Source organism: Neolamprologus brichardi, chromosome 11 (assembly GCF_056152115.1).
Source record: "Neolamprologus brichardi isolate AB-2024 chromosome 11, ASM5615211v1, whole genome shotgun sequence".
Lineage (NCBI taxonomy): Eukaryota > Metazoa > Chordata > Actinopteri > Cichliformes > Cichlidae > Neolamprologus > Neolamprologus brichardi.
In genome coordinates this window covers 19732049-19749549 of record NC_142114.1, presented here as the reverse complement: position 1 = coordinate 19749549, position 17501 = coordinate 19732049, and the positions used below count along the sequence as shown (strand labels likewise).

Here is a 17501-nt window from a genome sequence, read left to right as displayed (position 1 = left end):
GTACATGTGCAGTAACTCTGATAAAAGCACCTTGTTTTCTGGGTCTTCAATTTCCTTGTATTATATCTAATTTCAGTCCAGAATATCAATTATAAATTCAAATATACATAAACACTTGCAGTTTACACTTACTGATTGGATGGAGAAAAGTTCGGTGAAGTTGGGTTGCGAGTCTCCCAGGAAGGAGCTATTTCCATAGGCATGATGAGGAAAACTCTCCGCCCCCTCACCGCCTTTCGGACTGGACAGCAGAATCCCGATTTGGGATGTCCGTACATGATATGGGAAGTTCTTATTGGCAGCTGAAGGCCGTGTGATAACCTAAAAGGCGAACAGATTAGAAAATGACACAGATGTGCATATAAAATAAACACACACACATATATACACAGTTTAAAATCAGGGTATATAGTAGCTTTCATGCATCCAGATCCAAGTGAGAAGAGGAATGTAGTGAGCAGGCATGCGAATGGAAATTTGCCTGAGCTGGGCTCATTAATAAATAATAACGTGTCGAAGGTGAGAAAAAGGAAGATAATGATGTGTGTAAAAGACAACCAGCATGAGGAAGTTAAGTAAGAAATAATGTATGACTGACAACGGGAAAAGTGACTTAAATAATATGAACTCGTCTGCATGTGAGTGTGCGATCGATACGAACAAGAAAGACGATGTGAGCGTAGAGATGGATCCCGAGCTGAATGCCGTTGACGATCTTCTCCCGAGCCCAACGAGGAATCCCAAAGTTGGCAATCAGAGCCATAACAGGGACAGCAAAAAACCTGAGGAAGAAAAGTGAACACATTAGACATAAAGACCCTCAAAAAACTACAAGAATGTGGTCTGATGGTGGGAGAGAAAAAAATGCAACGAGAGCAGAAGATTTAAAGCATATAGAGAGATAAAGATGGAAAGAGCAGAGATGTGGATAATGAGGCGGGAGATTGTGGTTGCAATGAGGGAGAAATACATAGATAATATTAGTCTTTGTAATCTACTCTTCATTTCAAGCCTCTGCTGTTATATTTAAGTGGGTGACGGCGAGAGATACTAAGCAGTGTAATTTCAAGATTTTTTTTTTCTCAGGATTATGTAGAAGTATGTAGCTGATCCAGTACAAAGCACTGAATATCTGGCACACATATAAAGAAGCATAAATTATTTTAATAGAAGATATCTCACCAACTCAGAAAAACACAGTATTGTCTAGCAATCATGCAGTCAGAAACAATGATACACTGCAACCATGTGAGGTAAAAGTGTTTGGCCGCACACTACTGCAGAGAAGATGTGTAAACACCTTTTTATTCCCAGATAGCTCAAACATGAGCTTTCTCATGCACTTTTTCTTCCCACAGAACAGCATAAATTATTCAAATCGAGAGTCCTCAAGCAGAGAAATGTGTATTTTTTTTTTATACTTGTGCAATCAAAACCCCAGTACCATCTCTGGTGCTATTAAGCGCAGAGAGCAGTGCAGGTCTCACCATAGTGTGTATGTGGTGAAGAAAGGGACGTAGAAGGGCTGCTTCTCGGGGTAGTGCTTCAGGGAGACCAGCACGGCGTAGCAAAACCACACATACGCAACCAGCTGCAGGCCCATGAGTCCGTATCCTGCAGGGCTGTCGTAGGCGTACAGCACTTCACCTGGGTCAAAGAACTGACAGGAGGAAATGATGATGGCAAAATTACCATGCACACATTAAAACAAGTACAAAATATTTTACACAAAAGGAGGGAAGAAGCTTTATACTGAAGCTGGTGCTTTAATTACTAAGATGGATAGCTCATGGTTCAGTAGATCCACTGTGATGACCGAGGCAAAGCTCTGCTTGTAGCATTCAGTGTGAGTTTTTGACACCGATACTTTACAACTAGGTCACTGGTATTTGTGTGCACGGCTTTGTATGTGTGTATTTGGGGCATGTGCTTGAATCTGCTGATACTAGATTGCATTTCACAGTCCAGTGACAGGATAGCATGGGCCATCCAGGGTTACTCATACTGCATAATGCATAGATCTGAGTAGTTAGTGTGGACCTGCTTGAAACCTCCCACAAAGTAGTATTTTAATTCTGTATTGCAAATATCTAAAAGGGTACACAATATTTGTATAAATTTAAGAATGAGAAAAGAAGATGCAAAGATTTAGATTTGAACCTGCAGGGACACGTGTGGTTGTGCTGTGCATGAATTTTGTGAACAGGTTTTCCACAACAGCTTGAAGTTGTCTGTCTGTGATTTAAGGGTGAAAAGGAAATTCAGGCAGAACTTAACTGTGACAAAATCCCACTTTTACGGCCGCGAGTTCACTCTTAAAGCACAAATAAAACTTTGAAGTACAAACACTTTTGATACTTCCTCCTGAATCGCCAGTAGGAATGATTAGAAATAATTCAACATTGTTTTCACTCATTCAAACACCTGGAAAGAGTCACACTAAATGCTTTCACACATTCAGATACGGTAACAGACAGCTATAACACTTAGAACACAGCCCTGCTTTGATTCCAGAGGGCCTGGCAGATTCCTGACTGCAACCCAAGAAACAGTGTACAAGTTTTCCTTTCAGTTCCAATTGTAACCTAGTTAAGCTTATTTTTAGCAGGAGCTCCCTGGAGTTTTGAGCTCTTTAATAGCAGCGACCATATAAGAGGGCAGGCACCAGAGAAATTATACTGCTTCAGATCCACATATTGTATTGTGAGAGTTATCAGTGAGCTTCCACTACACTGTGCCAAATGTATCATCACCGTGCTGTGCTCAAACACTGTAATCCACCGTCCCTGCATTTACCATGTTTACATGTCACGTTGCTGCAGGCTTTACAGTATGCAGAGATGTATGCAACGAGTCTGTTATTAATTCATAAGCTCATCGAAGCTGGAACCTAGAGAGGCATAAGAATTAATGAGTGGAGGCTGATTACAAAGTCTGACGTCCCTGTCAAGGAAAACTTTAAAGGTTCTTGATCTGAGCTTGAGTACATTATATGCACTGGCATAAGGAACCATAAATGTTGTGGTTGCACTTGGGAACTGTCTGGTTGTTTCTGTCAAGATAGAAAATTTGTAACTCATCAATGAATTTCAGCATTTTCTTTTTACAATCAACTTGATGCATTTTCATAATTAGTAATGTATCAATGTAATGAATAACTTGACAGGAAAAGCCATTACGGCCCACGCTGATCTATGGGCCCAACTCTTCTATGAATATTTATGAGATTATTAAAAAAGCCAAAGACAGCAATAACACAAGTGCAGATGCTGTGTCGAGTTTAGGTGTGTCAGAAATCTTGTACCCAATCATCCCGGATGTAATTCAGATGCTGTTTTCATGTCACACCTGAAGGGCAAAGGGATCGGAATGTTTTCGTATTTGAACTGAAAGCTTTGATCGCCACTGTTCACAGGACTGGCACTAAAGGATATTTACAGTCTTGATTATTCTTTCAGTTCCATTGAAGCAATCAATCTTAATTGATCCGTGCAAAAAAAAAAAAACCAACTATTTCAATCTATCCACTGAAGACTTCAAAACCAAAGCATTATAAGAAGCATGAAATCCACACATTTGACAAGCTGAAACCTTGAAATGCTTGGCATTAATTGGCATAATTATTAATTCATTTTGACTCTGGAGCTATAGTTGAATTAGCAAATTAATCAATATTCAATTAATTTAGAACAATTTTCTATCCATCCATACATTTTCCTTCAACTTTCTCCAATTCGGGGTCTCCCGGGGCCTGAAGTCTATCCCAGATGTCAGAGTGAGAGGCAAGGTACAGCCTCAACAGGTGCCCAGTCTATCACAGGGCCTGACCACAATTTTGATAATTAATATTTATCTATTCCGTCACCACATAGTAAACAGACCGTGCAAAAAAATGAATATAAGATCCCCACCTGTATAACAAATAGTGACCGAACAGGCTCAGGCTTAAGTAAATAATGTCAACAATATTCTCACACGTAGCCCTCAAATATGTATTTGTATAGCAATCTTTTGAAAACTAAAAATGAATCACACATGTTTATGGTTATACTGTATCAGCATCATTAACAATTAAGATTATTTTTTTCATTACTGAGCATTTTACATCTTCACAGGGGTGAAGATGTGCTAATGTTTAGCAGGATTAAGATTTCGCTTACTATCTTAGTTAAATGTCCCAGTCTGCTCAAACTAATTGGCGATAAAAACAAAAACACAGCTGATGCTCCAGTACAGTTTCGCAGGCATTTTGTTACCAAAGAATTATTGGACAAATTAAAACAATAAGAACTTCAGAGTTATGCCAGTCGACTGCATGGCGTCCAAATTTTGCCAACAATCCACACTATAGCTGCCAAGCTACTTCCCTGCACACCTACTCACATTATCACAAGCCTGTCAATCTTACATAGTGGAAAAAGTCAGCATGATTATTTCTGGGCACAGTAAATGGCTCTAAAGATATGATGCTATACTGCTGACTAGAAATATATGTATAGATAAAATCGATATTAAAAATAAACTTCCAGTCCCTTCCAGCAGTGTTGGTGATTGTGTAAACAGTACCTCCGCCTCATAGATGAAGAGGATGACGTAGGTGATTGTGTAAACCGTCATGTAGATGCTCAGTTTCACAGACCCACTGTGACTGATCCTCGCCCTGTGATATGCAAAAATAAACCACAGGGTCAGAGGTTGCACACAAGTTGGAGGAAGATAAGAAGAAAATACAATGACACACTTTAAGAGACACAAAGGAAAGCTAAGATACAAAACACACACATGCACACAGAAACACAAAATCCTGCATTTGCTTCTTTACACTCAAGCAGACAGCTTAATCAAAAAGCAGCTATTCACAACTACACAGCACAAAGATATGTGAGCATTAAACTCTCTGCTATTTATATATTTAAAACAGCTGCGGGCTTATGGATGGAGCAAAAACAGAAATTAATGCTTCTCTATTTGTAGCTGTCAACAAATAAGCATTTCAGCGTTAAGCCTTCATCAGCATTTCAAAGATCTTTTTGCACAGCTAATTCATCATTACGCTCAACCAAAAAAGAAAAGAAAAAGGAAATCAAAGTTGTTGAGTAGTTATCTGCAAATTGTCAACTAGTTAAACGCTGCAAATAAATGAAGCTCTGCTTCATGCTTAGCCGTGAAGCAGTTCGGTTTATTCACTGGGGTTTTAAGAGAGTTTAATACGTCTAGAAATCTTCTGAACCCAGAGGAGGATCTAATCCTAGAGTCAAAAAAGCCAGCTTAAAAATCTCGCAAAATAAGTTTTTGCTGTGAGTTCTGTATGAAAAAAGAGATTTAATTTGTGCCAAGCCAAAGCAAAACCAATCTTCAAACTTTGACATATGTTTAGATGATGACTTGCCAGAAAAATAAAATCAAGATTCTGAAAAATACCTTATAAACAGAGGTGATCGTATAGCTGCATGACTTCTTCTTCGCACATGAAGCTAACTCAGAAACTGATGTCAAGTAAAAACTGGCATGTTTCTCACATTTGATAACTGGAGTTTGAATCCAGCATTCGAAAACAGGCAAGACCAATGACAGTTGGATGAGCAGGGCATTTGTCCAGGCATGTGGAAGATGGATAAATGCTGACATTCCAGTGAAGAAAAGCACTCTTGAATAATCCATTGTGCTGTCTAACTGCCTGTCCCAAGCAAATGTCTGCTAACTCTTGCCAGAAACCAGTGAGCAAACAAAAAACCTGTCAGCCGGCTCTGCGAGCCAAAGGTAATGCTTCAGCATCAGAAAGTTCGCACCATAACATCATTTATCCATGACATCCCTTCACACACATCAGGCGCTCGCCCACATTATTAGACGCAGTATCCTAACTGACTTTTTGACTCCTGTCACCCGGCATCATCAAGTCATCGTGGTGACGGTAAGTGCTGACAGTGAGTGACATTCTCAGCATAAAAATACCCACAAAATGTGACAGGCTTGTATAAACAGACACACACGTGCACAACACTGCAGTGTAGTGAGATAATACATGTACACACAGACAAAGTGCCCACCTGGTGACAGTGAAACCTTTGCCCAACAATATGAGCATCAGAAGGAACACCAAGAAACTGACGGAGAACAGTAATTTCCCTGGAGATTGTCACAGAGGTGGAGGGAGAGACAGAAAATGAGAGAGAGGAGACAGAAGGGGTAATTAGGTTGTGGTTTCCGAATCTGAGATATCAGAGGGGAACGATAAAATCAGGTCACCGCACACATTTTTGCTCGCGCACACAGTCACGTACAATCACACCCGATCCAGCCTGTGCACGCTGAACCACCTATTACATTTCTTCAGCTGCACACGCACCCATCAGCATCCTATCATTCATTCTGCTCAGGCAGTGAGCGATTTTCCAGTGCAGAGTTAGTGTCAGTCATTGAGTCAGTGATCGATGCAGAAGAGGAACTCACCAAGTATTTTGAGGCTGCCATTGCCAACTCCTTCTCTAGCATACAGGCCCCAGTAGACACAATGGAACAGCAGGCTGAGCACTGCCAAGTGGAAAGGATGCAGGGAGGAGAGAAATTTAAAAAAAAAAAAACACCAGAAGGAAGAAAAGAGGGAAAAGAGATGGGTGAGCAGGCGTTACAGAAGAGGAGAAAAGGCATTAAGAGGAAGAGATGTGGGAGTTAAGAAAATACACAGAACAAAGGTGACAGGCAGATGATAATGAGGGAGGAGAGAAGGGAAGCAAGACAGAAAAGAAGAAGGAATTTATAAAAGGAGCAAAATCCTTGAGAGAAGTGGGAGGAGAGGGTGAAAGCGAATTCAGGGGTGGCACGAGAATCGAGAAGGGATTTAGACAGAGGACATGCAGGCAAGAAAGAAGAAAGTGAGATAAGGGGGTGAAGAAAGAGAAGAGGACAGGATGAGGAGAGCGGGGAGGGGGTTCATCAGTAACAGCATGCTCCACTAAACACTGTAACACAGGGCGACTGTTTGCAGTAGGTCCTATTCAGAGGCTAATAAGTGCGATAATATCTGCGCTCTTGAAGTGGGGATTAAGGTGTGAGATGCTGCAACCGTGCAAGAGGCTCAGTCATCTCGAGTGTGTGTGTTCTGTCAGTGTGCGTGTCTGTTCAGGACAGAAGCTCTCACCTTCCACACCTGCTGCCGTCATAAACATTTTGTAGGTTGTGTGAAGAAGCTGTCTTCCCTTCAGATTGTCTACAGGTAAAAAACAAACAAATAAATAAATAAAATAACAAGAGATAAAGGTGACAGAGGTGTGTGTGCTGGGGGAAAGATAAAAAGGATGAGGATACACTGACAGATGGCGAAGGAGAGCGGGAGAGGTACAGAGACTGGGAGGCAGAAGAAAAGAGCAAGAACAAGGGAACGGGCCAGATAAATGGGCGGGAGCGATCATTAGTATGCATCCATCTCACGATGCACATCTCCAGATGACGCCTTATACATCTTCTCTGTTCACGCCACATAATCCGAGAGGAAATATTCTTAATGTGTATTTAAGCAGCCTATTTTACTACCAAAACACTCCGGCAAACAGCAGTGGCCTGGGGGGAAAATTTATAGAGAGAAGAAGGGTCATAAACGATCACACTCTTTTAGCTCTCCTGTATTACAGCAGGCTTAGCCAGCCAAGTGTTGCTGAATCCTCCTGGGACTTTTGCAGGTTCTCTAATGATATTTTTTAAAGAGACAAAAACTTCCCAAAAACTTCATATTCATTTAATAGCTCTTTGAAGCTTTTGCAAACACTGTTATTGGGCTTTCCCCCCCCCCTCTCTGCGAGTGCACGTCTCTCGAGTTTTCTGTTCCTGTTTTTTAAAACAGAGACACGTTGCTGTGATATGTATAGAAGGTGGTGATAATAAAGAAAGGCCTCCCCTAAAGAACAAAGCCTTAATCTCAATGACAGGACATGCTGCTCCAAAATCTCCATGTGCGGTTCAGTATTAATGCTGCATACAGATGTGCAAGTTACCCATCCCACGTTTCCTTTTTACCCTCATCGTCTTTTGAACTGTTAACAAGTGCCCTCTCCTCTGTACCCTATCGGACAAAGCGTCCATGAATTCTAAAAAGATATTACATTTTTGACTATTCAGGCTTGAAAACAGTTTTTCGCTTCTCCTCAGTCAGCCTTTAATGAGCTGAGCCCAGAGAAGCTAAGGCATTTCTGGATCTTGTTTACAAGTGCTTTTTTTCTGCGTAGTAGTATTGCAACTTGCATTTTATGGATGCAGCAACAAACAGTGCTCAGAAGTGTTTCTGAGAGTATGCAGTGATTTCCACTAGAGACTCAAGTGGAGCAGGGGGATTAATCCAAAGAGAATTGAAACCGACAGTCAGAACCTCTAATCGACGTAATCTTGCCCACGTTGGTTATTTCTGAGTTTGTTTAGTTTTTCTTGCTGCTTTTTTCGAACTCTGTTAATACTCCAGCCGGTATTTACCATCCCCTTTAAAACAGTACTGAGAGCATCGTCACGTGAGCCCGCCCCGTCCAGCCTGCGCCATGGTAACATCATGGAGGAAAAACTCAAACACCGAGCCCACTGTGCAACTCGAGCAGCTTGTGCCAAATAAAAAATCTACATCTGTTGTTTGGACACATTTTTGGCTTTAGTAAAGGCAACATCAAAGAGGAAGAAAAAAACTGCAGGAAAAATTGTTTCAGCGACCAAAGGTAAAACAGCCAATCTGTTACAACAGTGTGTGTATGTGTGTGTGTGTGTGTGTGTGTGTGTGTGTGTGTGTGTGTGTGTGTGTGTGTGTGTGTGTAGATTCAACTAAGGTTTTTTTTAAAAAACATTACCCAACTTTTCCATGTTTTCTTTTACCCTGTTTCAATTTTTTGAAGTTTATTTCTGTCAACAAATTTCAGATAGGAATACATACTTAAAAACACACATATTTACCCATTTCAGAATTTGAGATGTTTTCTTTTTATTGTTCTTTTTTGTTGTCATTTTTAGTCAAATAAAGAGTGAAATCCTTGCATTCTGTTTGGAAATTGAGTTATATGGCTTTTCTTCTATGTTCATAAGGACAATGACACAATTTTGTGTCTCTATACTAAAAGTGACACATAGAATTGACTGCAATTGCTAAACAGTTAATCCATTACTTTTGTTAAAATCCTTGTATTAAAGCTAAAAGTCAATTCAGCCACATCTTGACCGTTTAATTTAAAATCCTCTGAAGATTTTCAGAAGGAAGTCAATCTCAAGACCCAGCGTCAGTAAGGACCCCAAGAAAGATGTCAGAAAAAGCATTCACATGGTAAAAAAACAAAACAAAACACATGCATCAGTTTGTTCATAGCTGGGCAAAGAAGTGAGAGTTAACAGAGCTAACAGAAAACTCTCACCAGAACTTAATTTAGAAGGCAGACTTAAAAATATAAATCTGACTCTCAGTGCTGTGAAAGATTGTGCGATTCAACCTTCCATTCTTAATCTGAAGCGTGCCTCATTGGGTCCAAAGATCATTAAATGGATGCTTAATTGTAATCGTCTAGAGAAGCAAACTACAGATTAAGTGCAATACAAGTGATTCTGCCCCCTTGCCAGTTTATAAAAAGGAAGATATGCATATGATAGCACAGAAACGCCCGACTTGAAGAAAGTAGGGGATTTTGCCTGGAGCTGTTGTTCTCAGTTGCTTCAGGGTTATTTCAGCTTTGACCTTTACGTGACAAACTCGCTTCAGTAACCTTAAGGCTGCAGCTACCTTCTCCACTCAACCGTTCACCTTTACATGAAAACCAAGCCTCGCTATCACCGTCTCCTCTTTCCTGCTTCCCTGATGCTCGTGCTCAGTCTCTGCCCAAAATGAAAAGGGCACATGCTCCACCTTTACTTATCTGAACAAACACGAGAACTTACTCCCATCCCATCAAGAAACCATGTAGATTTTATAATAGATCTGACACAAAAATTGCATTTCTAGGGGGCTTTGAATTCCTATTACATTAAAAGAGTGAAATAAAAGGCAGTACTTACAGGCAAAGTAGCAGGAGAGAAGGAACACCATGGAGAAGATGATCAGGAACGTGATGTCTGTTTCCAAGATGCCTGTGAAAGGAGGAAGAAATATTCAAGAAAAAATAAGTAAAATTCAATAAAAGAAAGTAGAACGTATGAGGGAAAGACAGATAATTTACAAGGGACAATAAATCCAAAGAGCAGGGTGCTTGATATGGATATTGGATTAAATGAGAAAAAGTGAGAGGCAGTTACAGTAGAGCAAGAGTGTGAGAGATCGGAGGAAACATTAGCGATGTAGGAATAATTAATTTAGATGCTACGTTGGCCCTCTTTTATTCTTTTCATCCCTTCCTCTCAGTTTATCTAGCATCATTAATTCATTCAGCCATCCCTTCATTATTGTCATTTGTGTAATTTGTTCAGTTGAGGGTGCTTTATTGGCCGTGCTAAGTGGTGTAGGCTTGTGCCATCAGCGATTCATTCCATAATCTCTCACTTTCAGTCTAATCACACTTACCAAACTCGTCAGCAGAGAAATGCTGCGTCCAGAAAGACTGGCCATTGGTCAGTTTCATCTCATACTCCAGCTGCAGGCCATCTCCCTGCAAGACATAAGAGAGCAGCAGAAGTGGACAGTGGATGGTTAGCGGATTTGTACAAAATATTAATGCACTATGTTTATCTATGATCTTCATAAAAATTAATTTGGGGGATATTTTGCTTTCACAAATGGTCACTCAAGGCTGGCTCAAAAAAGCAAATCCACTCCCACAGACCAAATTACTTTAGAGGGGAAGTAAACATGTTTACAGCTAGTTCCAAAAAATGGTCTCTATAGCTATTTTTTACCCTGTATGCAACCATACGGGGTGGGTGAATTTTTCATAACTTACCCATTTAAAGTTATGCATTATTAGGGGCATGGGCATTTCGAGTGACATTAGCCGGCTGTTAGACATCCATTTGGCTAATTCAACTCCTTGGCTGTTTTTGTGTACTTGGGCCCTTGTGAAGCATTTTTAATGTGCTTATCTGATAAATTATTTAGCTTTCTTTGCAGCTAATTGTATCAAGAACTTGCCCAAGACGTTTAGGTGAGTGATGTTGTGGCCTTTTATTTGTATGCATTGTTTGTTACTTAACAGCTTGTTTGTTGCATTGTTTGTTACTGAACCTAGCTAACCAACTTGCTAGCATTAGCTGGAAGCTTTCTCCTCCAAATATGCCTCCAAAGAATTACAATGTTAGACTAATGAGTGATATCATTATAACTATCAAATACAGTTCATGGTTGCATTGTTGTAAATTATAGATTAGGGGCCGCTCCCTTTCATGTATGCGCACCACATACACTGTCGCAGTCAAATATTTATCCACAAGCTCATGGGGTTAAGCAGGTGATCCATATGCTTCAAGGCTATTACAGAGGTCTTAGTTCGGTTCCACCGTGTGCCATTTGCTATTTACTTTGCCCCGCTCTCCCACCTTTCCTGTTTACTCTCAAACGCCTGTCATAATTAAAGTCTTAGAAACCCGAAATATATATATTTAAATACATGCATATTTAGAGCCACATGCTGGTTTGCCATTACCATGGAGGCTTTTCACTGTGAAAATAAAAACAAAGTATGTTTATGGGGTAAATTATGGGGGACCACCACGAAAGGGTTCATGAACACAAACTTATTCCAGCACTTAAATTACTTCCGCCCAGCTGAACATTGGTTTTTTGAAAGAGGTTACAAAGGAAAACTGGACAAAGCCATCCAGACCTCAGGAGCCAGCCACAAGCCTGCAGCCTCAGTATGAACAAAGAATCAAAGCAGATACTAGCAAAATTATAGAGACGAGTGAAAAAAGGGTCAACATCCTGGTGAAGTTACGCATATATTGAAAAGTGTTGTTAAGTACCTGACAGTTGTTTTGTTATATAAATATGTTGCACCTGCTTTTGTTTGGTAAGGTGAAAAATATGTCAGGTAAAGGTGGGTGTCCAGCAATTTGTTTTCAGTTAATTATCTGTGCCTCGTTCCAGGAGCAGAGTGATTTATTTTCAGTCGATTAAGTGACAGACGTTTCTGTAACCTTCTCCAGTTTGGGGCAAATTGTGAATTTTAATTATTTCTTTTATTATGGAAATTATATTTTGTATTTATTTATTTATTTATTGGTTGCATATACTGCAAGTCATTGTTCCCAGAAAGAAAATCGGAGTTCTGCAAAAATCGACAGAGGAATTGGACTCGACTAAGAAAATGGCAATTGGTGCATATCTGGTAATTTACTATGAGGAGACAGGTATGGTATACCTGATTACAACTGAATGCAACCGTGTCATTTAGTCATTCTTCGAGCTGGCCTCGGCGCACCTCAGGATCCTCCAGGTGTACGGAAAAAGTTGATGGGGAAAGAAAAAGGAATCTGGGCTGTTCTGCCGACACTGTGCTGCAAATCCAGAGATGCTCAAATTAACAGGAAAGATGAAAAGATCATATCCATAGCAACAGCTTTCTCTTGCTTAAGTCTGAGTATTCTTGGTCTCAATTATTAATACTGTGATTTTAATTATTTGTTAGGCTCAATATCTTCAAATGTTGATCCGATATAACTGCCCGATAGTGCAGTGGTATGAAAGCTATTACAAAGAGAGAATATTGATTTTTATTTAAGTCAGAAGAAACACTACAAAGAAAACTAGCATGCCCTTGTGGCAAGCCAATATTGGGTTAATGTGAATGTTTATTTGTCAGTTCTCAACACAAAAAGCATCAAATTGAAATGAATTTGGGAGGTGAGAAAAAAGACGTATGGGGAGCAAGAACAAGAGAAAGCGCACAAAGATGGGTTGACAATCAGAGCACAGAGAGCTCATTTCACAGACGTAAGTTCAAAGCCGATGGAGTTCGCGCTTGTTGCTTGAGCGAGGGACTAGAGAGGGAGGGGGAGAGAAAAGACTTTGATTTCATTTGGCAGCCTGAGACTCCATCTCACTCCCTCTATCAAAAAAGGGCGAGAAGCGTGGAGCGTGCACTGCCACAAAATCAATACAGACACAAAGAGCAAGGAGACAGAGATAAGGAGAGTGATAGATGTGGAGAGAGAAAGCTTAAAATACAGGTAGAGAGAAAGAGAGGCTGAGGAAACAAGAAAATGCAAAAAGGGAGAGAGAGGAATGGATGCACGGGAAAGAGGGGAGATGAGGGAAGAAGTGGCACTTCACTGCAGGAATTCTCTCCACAGGGTTCACAGATGAGTTTAGGGTTGCTGGGTGGTTTCTGGTGTAAAAGGCACCCACTTTTGACGTACCGCACTGATGTATCGCACACTGAAGGTGTTCTCACCCAACATCAAAACAGTCTGATACAACTTGTGATCCCTTAAGCTGCAGATAACAATATTTTCAAAGGATGTCTGAGTCTTTTGAGAGAGTGTGCCTCTGGAACGTAAATGTTCGGGTAGCGTTTGAGTGCAACAAACCCCTTTTTCTCCAAAAAGTGTGTTTGCACAGTCAGTTTTATGTGTGAGTTTAAAGATGTATCCTTTTCAAAAATGTCTCCAAGGTTCTTCAAAGTAATACCGGAGGCCAAGGTAATGCCATCCAGAATGTGTTTCTAAGGTTTTTAAAAATACAGTAACTTCAGTTTAGTATGAATTTAGAATTAGAACATTTCAAGTCATCTAGGCTTTAATTTAATTGGGACTTGATAGTAGTTTATCTGCAATGCAGATTTAAATATTACTTGCAGAGCAGTGGAAATGTATGCAACATTTTCGATTAATGTTACTTGAGCAAGGCATGGATGATGTCATACTCACTGGCCCAAGAATGAAACCCTGTAAAACTCCAAGACTATCTTTTGTGTGTTATTTACATGAATAAAACAATTCATCATCAGATAATCATGACTCCAACCAGCACTGCTGTTTTTCTCTGATGTAAAATGTTGGTAATGCTGGATGCTTCACTCAGACAAGCACAGACACAAGTTCATGGTCCAGATCATTAGTAACATTCACTAAACTCTTTTTGTGGTATGATGATCTCAATATCATGACTTATACTCTCAAAAAACCTCACTTTTCAAATGAGAGTTGACTTATTTCTTAAGAAATAAAGGGAAGGTGGGATAAGACCCCTTAGCCTGGTAATATTGAAGTTAATTAACAGAAAGACTTTTTTGAACATTTGTCCAAGTCCAACATACAACCAGTCAAGATCAGATGGTTTCTAAAGCTGCTTTATTTGATGATCGATCCGTGACATCTTTGGGGAGAAAATCCCGATTTGTAGTCCCCGTTTGCCTCCAATAAAACAAAACCACTGTAGCAATATTATAGCATCTACTTGGGTAATTCCCTGACTAAAGTAAGCTTAGCCCTGATGACTATGATTATTTAAGCATCATTTGCTTCTCTAAAGCTACAGAGGCCATTAAACATCTGCTTTCACAAGCTTGTAGCACTAAGCATGACAAGTAAATTCAAGTGGTTATTAAAATTTAGGTGAAATCTCCCATAATGCTGAAATAGCAGCCATTCTTCTAGGAAGGCCTGCCACAGGATTTTATAACCTGACCGCAGCAGGGGATTTTCTCACAGCCAGGTACTGAAGTATCAGTGAGGTCAGGCATGGATGTCGGGAGATAAGGCCTGACTCGCAGTTGGTGCTACAACTCATACTGAAATTGCCAGATGGTCAAAGAAATGCTTCAACAACAAACTCAGATGAACAGATTACGATTTCCTTTTATAGATCTAAGGAGCAGAGCCCAGACCATGATAAGCACCTTCAGGCCAAAAGTACACTCCTGTATCAGTGTGGGACAAAACACAGAAATATTCTGTATCATGGCTGCAAAATCTTTTACGCTTTTAAAATATAAAAACATACAAACCCTTTAAAAAGTTCCCTGCCAGAGTCACTGCTCCATGACCCTTTGTGGTGGCGATTTATCATATGAAGGAAATTTTTAAATTGTAGTGAAGAAGAAGGTGACAGATGGGTAAAATAGCAGACGAGATGATGAGATTTTTTGTTAGGTTTCTTCAGCGAGGGATCCTGTCCACATATTTTTTAATCTATACAATGTAAAATAACATAATGTAATTTATATTTAGGTGTTGGCATCACCTTGCACTTTCAGGAATTGTGATGACCGTGAGCTGATAGTCGATGAAAAAAGTAATTAGCGCCTAATCGTTAAGGTAAACGTTAGTTGCAGCTCACACACAGATGGTGCATACACTGTGTACTGTAGGAACATGTTATTAGAATCACAGTTTTAACTGTTGCACTCTGTGTTCACACCAGAACTACTACTACAATCTACAAATCACAAAGTCTGATTTTTTTTTATATGGGTAAATATATCTCCCAGAAGACTCATAACACTGTCAGATAATCCTGTTATTTTGTTGTCGTTGTTATTTATTACTCTGAACAAGCGCAATGTTTCATGTTCAAACTGGCTCCCCGTCTAGAACAGGAGCACCTGGACAAAATACAGTAGCTGTGATTTGTCGCTCGGCCAAGCTGACAGCTGCAAAATTCTGGCCGTTTCTTTAACCCCTGCCTCTTTACAGCCAGCCTAATTTCAGTTCTTTCTTGGTTCCCCACTGAAGTAATTTTGCTTCATTAGCAGTAGTTCTGCTTGGAATAATAAAGAAAAAGTTGATTACGGTAATTCAAAGCCTTCTACATCTTCACTTGTGTTTCAAAGTACACAACGCTTAATGCTCCGACAACAGTTGCTCGTACAAATGCAAGTAATTATTCTGCATTTGCTCTGTTTTCTCTTCACTTTCTGTTGATGGTACCCAATTAGTTCTACATCACAAGTTTTATTAATATACCAACTTTTCAAAACAGTCTAATGACAACAGTATAATAACAACGATTTTTTTGTAAAGCTTTGTAAAAGTTTTGATGTTATGAATCATCATGTGAAATTCTGGGATGACTTTAAGTTTATTTATGAATGTCTTTTTTTTTTCCTCCCCTGATGAAATAATAATTATTTGCAGCCTTGAGGTTTCCTGCTATAATTAATCAAGTGAAATTGCTTGGAAATGTTAAATAAAGATCAGCCTCACATTTTACCAGTTTATGCTGGCGAGGGAATTGAGAACAGACTTAGGAGCTGATTTGGATTTAGACCCACTTCCACAGGTAAAGAGTGAGATGGAAAGTACACGAAACAAAAAAAAAAAAAAAAGAGCCGGATAAGAGAGAAACAGGAACAAAGTGGGAAACAGGGAGTAGCAGATAAAAGTGAGGGTGCTGGGGAAAATGCATTAAATGAGCGACAGGCAAAAAAAGAAATGAGACCAGTGAGATTGCAAGATGGAGAGGAGAAACACAATTAGGCACAGGCTGACAGAGAGGAACAGGAGATGCAGGAGTAAATAGATATGAAATGGCGTGGAGCGCATCACAGCTTGGTGACAGAGTTGAAAGAGAGACACAGCTAAAGATTGTGAGCGACAGAGGTAAGAAAGATGAAGAGGTGTGAAAGCAAAACGGAAGCGAGAACGCAAGCCGTGAGAGACGAGGGGTGGAAATTGGCAGCGGGACGTAGCATGCATATTTCCCCAGGAGTGGAGGCGAGCCTTTATTCTCAAGTCCAACAGCATTAGGCAGCGTGTCTTTCAGCGGATGCTGGCGTGACACTAAACCATACTCTCCAGGAAGCATCCATTCTAATCATATTCCTCTTCAGCTAGGGCTCTCAAGTGGCACCACAAAAACAACCCTACGTACCCCTCCCCCAAAAAATACAAGGCCAGGAATGCTCACACACAATTACACACAGAATCGGAGCATGACATGCTCGCGTACAGGTGATTGTGTCATTGATAGGCAGGCATACTGGGGTACACATTCAGCAGATATTTAACACTTTCTCTTACCTGCTTTCTAAAAAAATAAATAAATAAACAACAACAACAAAAACAGCTATCACTGGGATTTGTCCTTGACTGAAGGAGGATATATCATCACTGAGCTATCATCAGCCAGGCTCACAATTTTTGGACAGGGTGCCCCAGCCTAGACTCGTATCAACAAACAACACCACAGCTAGCACTTTGGTCATTTTCTCCCGGCACACCATTACCACAACACCAATCCCATTATAAAGCAACACAATGCGTCAATGTCCCCAAAGTGAGCCAGTCAGCTACAGCGGAGGCCTCACAAGGCATGTTTAACTCAGTTGAAGCAGACGGCTGCATACTCAGAGTCTCTGTGCTTTGATGCAGAAAGTGTAGCAGTATGAAGGGAGAGATAAGACACTTCAGAGTGTCAGGCGGAAATCCAGAGACAGATACACAGATAAAGGATCGGTTGTAACATCTGAGGAGATGAATTTAGGGGTGTCTGTGTGGCATTTTACACACAAATCTTTAACGTAACATGTGGCATAATCCTTATCTGAAGACCAGGTTCTAAATGTTTGTAAGAGTATCTGTCTAACTGGGTTAGGAGCTTGAATAAGTACTCT

General features: G+C 40.2%; 1 protein-coding gene across 1 annotated transcript in view; it reads right to left on the bottom strand.

The window, feature by feature from the left end:
- tmem145 (transmembrane protein 145) overlaps nucleotides 1-17501 on the bottom strand; it is a 40680-nt gene that overhangs the window by 4196 nt on the left and 18983 nt on the right. Inside the window, exons 6-14 of the mRNA XM_006808181.3 lie at nucleotides 10517-10601; nucleotides 10015-10086; nucleotides 7142-7210; nucleotides 6454-6534; nucleotides 6051-6129; nucleotides 4567-4660; nucleotides 1488-1660; nucleotides 662-782; nucleotides 133-321 (exon numbers count right to left, since the gene is read on the bottom strand). Coding sequence (XP_006808244.1) covers nucleotides 133-321; nucleotides 662-782; nucleotides 1488-1660; nucleotides 4567-4660; nucleotides 6051-6129; nucleotides 6454-6534; nucleotides 7142-7210; nucleotides 10015-10086; nucleotides 10517-10601 — 963 coding nt within the window. The remainder of the gene's footprint in view (nucleotides 1-132; nucleotides 322-661; nucleotides 783-1487; nucleotides 1661-4566; nucleotides 4661-6050; nucleotides 6130-6453; nucleotides 6535-7141; nucleotides 7211-10014; nucleotides 10087-10516; nucleotides 10602-17501) is intronic.